This window comes from Asparagus officinalis, chromosome 5, assembly GCF_001876935.1.
Source record: "Asparagus officinalis chromosome 5, Aspof.V1, whole genome shotgun sequence".
Taxonomy (NCBI): Eukaryota; Viridiplantae; Streptophyta; class Magnoliopsida; order Asparagales; family Asparagaceae; genus Asparagus; species Asparagus officinalis.
This window is the reverse complement of record NC_033798.1, coordinates 79,620,356-79,630,470: the sequence shown is the minus strand read 5'-3', so window position 1 is coordinate 79,630,470 and position 10,115 is coordinate 79,620,356. Positions and strand designations below refer to the sequence as shown.

The 10,115-nt window shown below is 43.5% G+C and overlaps 1 protein-coding gene across 1 annotated transcript in view; it reads right to left on the bottom strand.

Moving 5' to 3' along the window:
- Positions 8,983-10,115, bottom strand: part of LOC109842059 (interactor of constitutive active ROPs 1-like) — a 2,849-nt gene continuing 1,716 nt past the window's right edge. Inside the window, 3 exon segments of the mRNA XM_020410976.1 lie at positions 8,983-9,346; positions 9,388-9,427; positions 9,430-10,115. The exon segment at positions 9,430-10,115 is cut by the window's right edge and continues 9 nt beyond it. Of these exon segments, the coding sequence (XP_020266565.1) occupies positions 9,171-9,346; positions 9,388-9,427; positions 9,430-10,115 (902 nt within the window). The 3' untranslated portion in view covers positions 8,983-9,170.

Sequence of the window (10,115 nt, the reverse complement as noted above, 5' to 3'; positions counted from 1 at the left end):
TGTGTTTTTCACACTGTGCTTAACCTCTCGGGCGAGGTTCTTATATAGGATTTTCAATGAGTCATTGCGCCCATAAATTCCCGTTAGCACGTTTAATTATTTCACATAAACTTCGCCAGTTAATAACCTCTCAAGTGCTCAACTTTTGATCTCTTGCTGGCGCCCTCTTGGAAAATGGCTCTTCGGGCGGGTATTATAACCCTCTGATGAACAGTGCTCGCGAGACAGCATTTACTGTCTCGCGGGCGAGACAGTGTTTGCTGTCTCGCTGGCCGAGACATGTTTGCTGTCTCGCCCAGCGAGACAGTAAATTGCTGTCTCGCCCAGTCGAGACAGTAAAATACTGTCTACATTTCTGGCAGTTTTTTGAATGTAACTGATTTCCCATGTTTCAAACTCCGTATTTTTGGCAGTTATCACACGTGATTCTCACCCACGACGTTTTCCACGTGTCTTGAACAGTTGTAAGTGGCCACGTGTAGGGCAGTTACAAAGCGTAGTTTTGAACATCTTGAAAGCTGTCTCACCGTGCGAGACAGTAAATTCTGTTCTCGCACACGCGAGACAGCAAAGACTGTCTCGCGTGGGCGAGACAGCAAAGACTGTCTCGCTTGGGCGAGACAGTAAAGATCTGTCTCCCCGCCGAGACAGTAAAGACTGCTCTCGCACGGCGAGACAGTAAAGACTGTCTCGGCGCGGCGAGACAGTCAAGTCTGTCTCACATGGCAAGACATTCAAGACTTGTGTTCTTCTGCCTTTTTGGATGATTTCCTCTTGAGCTGTATTTGGATATCTTTCAGCATTTTTTGACGCCTACAGTTTCCTTGGTGAAACAGGAATTCTTATTGCGACCTGACTCTCTTGTTGTGTTGTCGAAATTTTCGCTACGCGCAACAAGTGGTATCAGAGCTCATATTTCAGATCTAAGGTTTTGGAATTAGATGGAGGAAGATTCTTGTGTGAAGCTTGGTTCTAGGAGTTCTAGGCTTCGGTGGAGATAGCATTAGGAGTTGCCATTGAAGATTTCGCTTTCCTCGTGTGGACAAGAGATCTATTTGGAATCCGATCTAGGGTTCAGTTGGGCAATTCTGAATTTCTATCAAAGTTTGATTCTTTCTCTACAACTTGTAGTTAGTTTGCAATGGGAGAAGAAGGTGAAAGCAGCAAGTCGATGGCGAGTACAGTTCAAGTTTGTTTTCAGAACACCAAAATTAGTGTGGTAAAATATGACGATAAAATCAACTTTGGTTTGTGGATGAGCGACGTACAGGATGCGCTCAATGCTCAAAAGTTGGAGAAGACCATCATGGTCCACGAGAGACCACCAAAATATAAAGAGGCGATATGGGAAAAGATGAATAGGAACGCTTGTAGGGTGATCAGGTCCTGTTTGGAACAGGAGCTAAAGTATAATGTGATTAGGGTAACATCTGTGATAAAGATATGGGAAATTCTCAACAATAAATATCTTACGAAGAGTGTTGAGAACAGGTTGCATTTGCTACGTAGGTTATTCAGATTCTAAATGTCCAGAGACACCTCTCTTGCGGCTCATGTGAACAACTATACGAAGTTGTTATCGGACTTGGCGAATATTGATGAGAAGATATCGGATGAGTATAAAGCTATTATCTTATTGGGCTTCTTACCGGATGAGGAGTATGACACATTTGTGCTCACTTTGTTGAACGGGAGATCTTCTATCAGCTATAGTGAAGTTACTAATGCATTAACGAATTATGATTTGAGGAGGAAGGACAATGAGACTTCATGTGCTAGTACTTCAGGCGAGGTCTTGTCGACGAGAGGTAGAAGCTCATATCCGAAAGGTGATAATAGAGGAAGGTCAAAATCAAGAGGTCGTCGCCAGCTAGAAAAGAACCAATGTGCATTCTGCAAGGAGCATGGATATTGGAAAAGAGATTTTCTAAAGATCAAAGAGAATGAGAATAGCAAGAAAAATAGCCCGAAGGCCAATGAGGTGAATATTACGAAAGGCGATAATTCCGATGATTCGAGCTTTTCTCTACTGATTACTCCGGAGGTGAACCACTTGGATGATTGATTCCGGTGCTACCTATCATGTGACCCCTAGGTAAGATTGGTTTGCATCTTTTGAGAAGCTCGATGGGAGTGTTGTTGTCATGGGAAATGATCAATCCTGTGGCATTTATGGGATAGGTACCTTGCGGATTCGAATGCACGATGGAGTAGTCCATGAATTGAAAGAGGTGAAATTTGTTCCTTAGCTGAAGAAGAATATTATCTCAGTTGGAGCTTTAGAGGCGAAGGGATTCAAGGTGACCTTTGAGGAAGCTGTAGCAAATGTTACTAAGGGATCTTTAGTGGTGATGAAGGGAGTCCGCAGTCGGAACTTGTATTATCTAAAGGGGAGCACCGAGATTGACCAGGTTGCTTCAGCTATTTTAGAGACGGACATGAGCATGCTTTGGCATTATAGGTTGGGGCACACAGGAGAGAAGTCACTGCAGGCTTTGTGCAAGTAGGTGCTATTGACGGGAGCCAAGAGTGGTAAAGTGGAATTCTGTGAGCACTGTGTACTTGGTAAAAAGACAAAGGTGAAGTTCAGGACTACTATTCATAGGACGAGGGGCATCCTGGACTACATGCACACAGACGTTTGGGGTCCCGCCAAGACTGCATTATTTGGTAGTCGATATTAGTTCGTCACGTTCGTTGATGACTATTCTAGGCGATGTTGGGTGTACACCATGGCAAAGAAGAGTGAAGTCCTAGATATATCCGTGGAGTGGAAAAAGAGATTGGAACTGCAGACTGGGAGAAAAATCAAGATATTATGATCCGACAACGACGGCGAGTACACATCAGACCCTTTTCTATAGCTATGTCGAGACGAAGGCATAGAGAGGCACTTCATAGTTAGTCATACACCGTAGTAGAATGGGGTGGCAAAGAGACTAAATCAGTCTTTATTAGAGAAGGTCTGATGTTTATTATCGCAGAGTGGTTTGGAGAAGATCTTTTGAGCTGAGACACTTACATATGTGAGTCACCTCATTAATAGGCTACATTCATCTATGATTGAGGGGAAGAACCCTATGGAAATATGGTCGGGAGAGCCAGCACATGACTATGACCAGCTCAAGATATTTGGATTCCCTACATTTTATCATGTGAGAACAGATATATTAGAACATCGAGCTAGGAAGGTCATAGTTGTAGGATTCAAGTGTGATGTCAATGGATACAAGCTATAGGATCCAGTTGATAGAAAGATTGTGCTGAGTAGGGACGTCACATTCGATGGGGATTCTATTTTAAAGCTTCCCAGCTCTTATTAGGTGGAGAGCGACCCGACAGAGGAGATATCGTAGGTGGTGAAGATCGATGCAGCTTCACAGTGTCCAGATGGTGCAGTATCCATTAGAGTGCCGACTTAGGTGACGCCAGGCTAGCACGATGGTGACACGGAGGATATGGATACTGATGTGTAGGATTATGGACCGACGGCTCAGGTTCAGGATTCTATTGCGGTTCGGAGACAGAGGAGAGACATACTGATGCCAACACGGTATGCCGACACAGTTGCGTATGTACTTCCGATGGAGAGTATCGATGAGATGGTGCCTACTACATTCAGAAAGGCCGAGCAAAGTTCGGAGGCTGATTCCTGGTAGGTAGCTATGCAAGAGGAGGTGGAGTTTCTTCATAAGAACGATACATGGGAGCTGGTTGAGCTTCCAAAGGGTCGGAAGGCGATTAGTTACAAGTGGGTATACACGAAGAAGGAGGGCATTGAGGGTACTCCATTAAGATTTAAAACTAAGTTGGTTGCGAAGGGCTATGCACAGGAGGAAGGTATGACTATAATGAGGTTTTCTCTCCGGTGGTGAAGCACTCTTCGATTCGGATTTTGCTAGCTTTGGTGGCACAGTATGGTTTGGAATTAGATCAGTTGGATGTGAAAACGTCATTTCTTCATGGTGATCTTGATGAAGAAATATATGTCTCAGCCATTAGGATTCCGAGCTACAGGAAAAGATAAGTTGGTTTGCAGGTTGAAGAAATTGCTATACGGTTTGAAGCAGTCTCCTCGACAATGGTATAGGCGATTCGATGGTTTTATGCTTGGTCATTCGTACACTCGGAGCCAGTTTGATTCTTACGTATATTTTCACAAGTTGAAAGGAGGTACATACATCTATTTGTTACTTTATGTTAATGACATATTTGTTGTCTCTATTTCTAGATCTGTTATAGATGAGTTGAAGGCACAGCTTTCAAAGGAGTTTGAGATGAAGGATTTAGGTGAGGCGAAGCGCATTTTAGGGTTGAAGATCGATAGAGACAAAAAGAAGAGTAAAATTTGTTTAACACATGTAGCTTATTTGAAGAAAGTTCTACATTGATTTCATGTTAGCATGGATACGAAGCCAGTTAGTGTACCATTGGGAGCCCATTTGAAACTTTTAGCTGATCTTTCACCAAAGACAGTTGAAGATAGAGAGCTGATGTCGAAGACTCCATATGCGAGCGTGGTTGGGAGCTTGATGTATGTGATGGTATGTATGAGACCGGACTTATCACAGGCGGTGAGCATGATATCGAGATACATGTGTAGGCGTCTAAAAATGCTTATAGGTGTCCGTACACAGCTCGAGACGGAGAGAAGACAACGAACGTCATTATCCGAGTCTAAGAGGATTATCTGTCGTCGACAAGCGTATGAAGCGAAACGACAAACCAAGTGGCCCACGCGTGTCAATCAGCTCGCACGCGTCAATCAGTTCGCGCGCGTCGGTCAACACGCGCTCGTCAATCAGCTCACGCGCGTCGGTCAACACGCGCGTGTCAATCAGTTCGCGCACGACGGTCAACACGCGCGCGTCAATCAGTTCGTGGGCGTCGGTTAACACGCGCTCATTAATCAGTTCGTGCGCATCAGTCAACACGTGAGCGTCAATTAGTTCGTACGCATCGGTCAGCGTGCGCTCGTTAATCAGCTCGCGCGCGTCGGTCAACACGTGCACGTCAATCAGTTCGTGTGTGTCGGTCAACACGCGCGCATCAATAATCACGCGCACGTCAACAACCGCGCGCATGTCAACCAATGCGCGTTCGACGGTTAGTCCCGCAAACGAAGCGTGCAAGTCAGCCAAATACGTGAAACAGGAGAAACTACAAGTCCCGGAAAGTCGAAAAGTCGGAAAGTCAAAAGAACACACAGAAAACCGGATTACCCAGCGCGGGTCGAATCATTCCGACCCGCGTCGGCGCGGGTCGGATCCGTCCGACCCGCACAAGCGCGGGTCGGATCCGTCCGACCAGCACAAGCGCGGGTCGGATCCGTCTGACCCGCGCCCCCCGCGCTGTTTCGACCCCCGGACATATTTTTCGATTTTAAAGCGATTTTTCACACATCTTATCTGTTCCAGGGGTTCCTAACTGACTTGATCACATCTACAAATATGGTTAGGCCGTTATTAATTGAAGATAAGACCAAATCCATCATTCTCATCTGAAAACCCCCCAACCGAAGCCTATAAATACAGGCCTAGGGCCTCCTTTCAGCGGGGGCGATTTATTATCAAGAGGAGGAGGTGCTGTCGAACTACAGAGCCAAGAGTCACGAATTTCAGCGAGGGTTAGCGAGATCCCGGTGAACTCCAACATAAAGAAGGAGCTATTCGAAGGATCTGAAGCCCGTACGTTCATTGAGATTAGGTTTTGTCTTAATCTCAAGAAGAGCTATTGATTTCGCTTGGTCGATTTCAACGCTTCAATCAAATACTCCCTCGGTGAAGGCGAGGCTCTGCCTAATTTTTAATCAACCGGATCCAGATCTAAGGCGGTCCACGGATATCAAAATCCCCAGCACATGCAAAGATCCCGCACAAGCAGAAGACCGATAAACGATCTTCCTGCGTTTGTTTTGACGAGAGTTATAATTTTTGTTTTCATTGTGTAAGAATCTTATAAAAAGACTATCTTTTTTGTTTTTATTGTAATGACTGAAGTTGTAATGAATACCGTAATGAATACATCAAATTTCGACGCAAATAACATGCACGATCCAGGAGTGGGTCATTGGGACGCCGTGAAATGGATTTTGAGGTACATTCGAGGTACGCTCAATGTTGATTTGGTCTATGAACGGGACACTACAGGTGGACAGTTATACATTATTTATCTTGATTCGGATTATACTGGAGATTTGAATAAGCGTCGGTCTACGATGGGGTATGTGTTTACCTTTACCCGTGTATCGGTGTGTTGGAGATGCACCTTATAGTCGACAGTGGCTTTGTCTACGACGGAGGCAGAGTATATGGTGATTACGGAGGCTTTGAATGAGGCTATTTGGCTTCGAGGATTTTTGGAGGAACTTGATATATCGTAACGGTCCATCATTATTCATTATGATAATATGAGTGCTATCTATTTGGATAATAATCAGGTTTTTCATATGAGGACGAAGCACATTGACGTTCGTTATCACTTTATTCGAGATGTTCTTGAAGATGGCGATGTGAAGATTGTGAAGGTCCATATGAAGGATAATCTGGCTGATATGTTCACTAAGGTGGTTCCGAGTAACAAGTTTGATCATTGTCGAAACTTATTACACATTCGTGATTGTTGAGGCTGTTGGTGGCCATTTGGGTGAACTACGCGAGGCTTGATTCCTTGGGTAAGAGGATATGTAGGCAGTCTTTATGATGCAGCCAACGAATTGGATTAGTTTATTTTGATAGGGGTAAGATTGTTTGGACTCTCGTTCGGGTTCTCGACTTGTTGTGGATTGAGTCCATTGTCGTGAATTAACTTCACGACGTACTGGACACAACAAGTGGGACATTTGGATGCTTTGGTGTCGGCTCAGTTTTGGGAAAACTTTACCAATGTGGAGAATTATGAACGAAGTGGGACGCTTCGTGGGGGCCACAAGTAAAAACGTGTGAAGTGATTTCACGAGCCCACGAATCATTCTTTCACGAGCCCACGAACCTGAATATTACACCTATATAGATAGCTACTTAATCGGGGTTTAGGATTAGCAAGCTGGGGCGAAAAGTGTGCAGGTGCAAAGGTGCTGTTAGGAATCTTGACCTCAAGATTACTTTATTTTAATAATAACAAATATTATATATTTTGTGCATTATGTTCTAACATTTGTTTTACATTATCAGAGCTATATGAACAATTATATTCAAAGAGATACTCAAGACATAGATGAGTTCAAGGTAAAATGAAGCAAAGAAGAAGATATATTTTATTGTTAAAATATAATTTTATATTTTCTTTGGTTAGAAATTTGTACAAGCCTTGATCACTCACACACATGCACACACATAGTATTAGAACATACTAATACTTGCTTAGTGTATTGATTAACAATAGAAATCCCCTATGTTAGCCATTAGAGTTTATAGATATTGAGTAAGTCTTAAAATATTTTATTTATACCCCTTAGTTGTTCGAATCTGGAAAAACTCAAAAGACCAAAGTTGTAGGTCTCTTCAAGAAATTTCCAACAAATCTTAAATCATCTCATTCCGATATCGGATGAGAAAGTTACAGCCAAAATACTAAAAAAAATTCCAGGATCTGTGAGTTTACAGTGTAGTCGATTATTATGCCTTGTAATCGACTACTAAGCAATTTTTTGACTTCACAGAGTCTGTTTAAACTCAGTGTAATTGACTACTATGACTTGTAGTCGACTACAGATGCAGTTTTTCCAGATTTTAGGTTTTAAATAAGTTGTTGTTTATAGCCGTTTTGTGGACGTTAATTGGGTTTAAAATTATATCATTTCAGAGGCTATAAATAGGTTTAAACATTAGAAAACAAGTACCAAGTTTTGAATTTTATAAGATTCACATATTGTGCAAATTAACTCTCTAAACTTTCAGTTTTTCAATCTGTTTTTCTATAAAAGAGAGTTTCTGATATTGTCTTTGTTCCTATAATTCTTAGAGCTTGTTTAGGCAATATTCAGAGAGTTAAAAATATTGATAAGCCACTGTTATACGTTCACATCCACATCAAGGCTTATAGGATTGGAATTGTACATTGCTTCAAAGAAAGGTTCTCTCGGTTTATGAGAGCGGTTGATCTCTTGGTCTAGAGGTCGATTTAACAATTGGCATGGTCTTGTCAATTGGGTTTGCAATTTACATGATCTTGTAAGTTGGTCAGGTTTGCTTTTGATTTTGTAAGGTTTCAAAATCATAGTGGAAACTCTCAAGCGGGATTTGCTTGGGGACTGGATGTACATCGGGGAGGTGGAACCAATATACATGCTTGTGTTTGTGACGTTTATTTTCTGAGATTGTCATTTTTTCTTTACAATTTATAATCTACTTTACAAACTCACCCTCTAGTGTTTAAGTTTAAAGCTTCCGCGGATTTTTATAAGAGCGCACTCTATTCTTAAGGATCATGATCCTACACTTGGTATACATAAGCAAAAACAATACCCTACAGGAGCTTCGTGCGAAGGAGTTTTTGTTAAATTTCGGCTGTGGTTATCTTGCTTCGTGCAGGTGCAGAGAAAAAGAAGTCGAGTTTAAGTGGGTTTTTTTTTGTATTCTTTTGAGAGAGAGATTGTGAGAGATTTGAGAGATTATTTGAGGGTTTAGGTCGTGAGATTGTAAACCCTAGTTGTATTCTCTCCCTCTAATAATAGATCTCCCCTCTCCTTGCCCCGTGGACGTAGACAATTTGCCGAACCACGTAAAATTGGTTGTCTCGCTGGTTGTGTGATTTGTAATAGCTTATTTAGGTTTCCTCGACATGTCAGTCCTAGAACTGATGAGAGGAAGAACTGATATCCCACTTTGTTGAGATATTTTGCATTTGATTCTTGTTTTTTTGTGAAACATGAATTTTTATTACCACCTGACTCTCTTGTTGTGCTGCCAAAATACTACCGAAATTTCCGTTGCGCGCAACAAAAAACACATAGCAACTCGATTGAGACCAACATAGCAAGTAAGCAAAAAATTGGAGAGATTGAAACAGCTAGCGGTTGTTTCTCTTCAGAAGGAAAACAGAACAGACTACAGTAACAGTACCAATGTAACATCGTACCAGCATTATCACCCAAAACACATAACCATGAAACAAAAAACATTGAACAGAGCTTGAACTCTCAACGAAACCCACTGCATCCTCATCTTCTCCTACTTCTGCCCCTTCTTCTTCCAACCAAACATCTTCATCCCTCTCCTTTTCCCCTCCTCCCCCTCATGTCGCCCCATACCCCGCGAACCGACAAAACCAAACACGTACCCGCCCCCGAAAATTCTCTTCCATCCGACGCCGCCACCTGCTCGCCCACCGCCCTCCTCCCATTTCCCTATCCTGCCCCGCTGACGAAAGCTGCTGCATCTATCGCGCCTTCTCCCCTGCTGCCCGTCTGCACGCCTAGCCTCTTCATCGTCGTGCCTCCAATGCGTCCTTCGCTCCCTCCGCCACTTGCACCATCGCTTCCAACCTCTCCGCCTTCTTTTTGCTAGAAGCTGACTCTTCCTCTAATGTGATAAGCTTGGCGTTCATCTCGGTGGCGCTCTGTTTTGCTTCTTCTGCCAGTTTCTTTAGGCCCTCGTTCTCTTCTGCGAGGGCTGATACCTCTTTCTCGATCTTGGCCAGCTTTGCGTTGAGCTCGGATTCATCCACATTGCTTTCTGGTGGTGGTGGTGTTTCCTCTTGTTTTTCTTCGATCATTGTTTTGGTTTCCACCTCTTCTTTCTCTGTTGTTGCCCCATGGCAAGGATCCTCGTCCCTTTCGCTGGACTCGCTATTGACTGAAACAGCAGGGACTACTTCGAACACATCGGTAGCAGGCGATGCATTTGAAGTAGCCTCCTCCTCTTCCTCTTGATTGATAGAATTCTCTTCTCCCTCTTTGTCCTCTTGAGCAACGGGAACTAGCTTCTTCTTGGTTTCTTCGAGTTCATCCTGAGCATCTTTCTTCGCAGCTTCGGCCGAGGCCAGCTGCTCCTTGAGCTTCTTGACTTCCTCTTGCATTTGAGACAGCTTAGTTTCTAAATCAGCGACACGGGTCCCGCGCTTCTTCTCATGGAGAGGACTGCGGGGAGAGCGGCGGTCGTCGAGCTTGGGGCTGC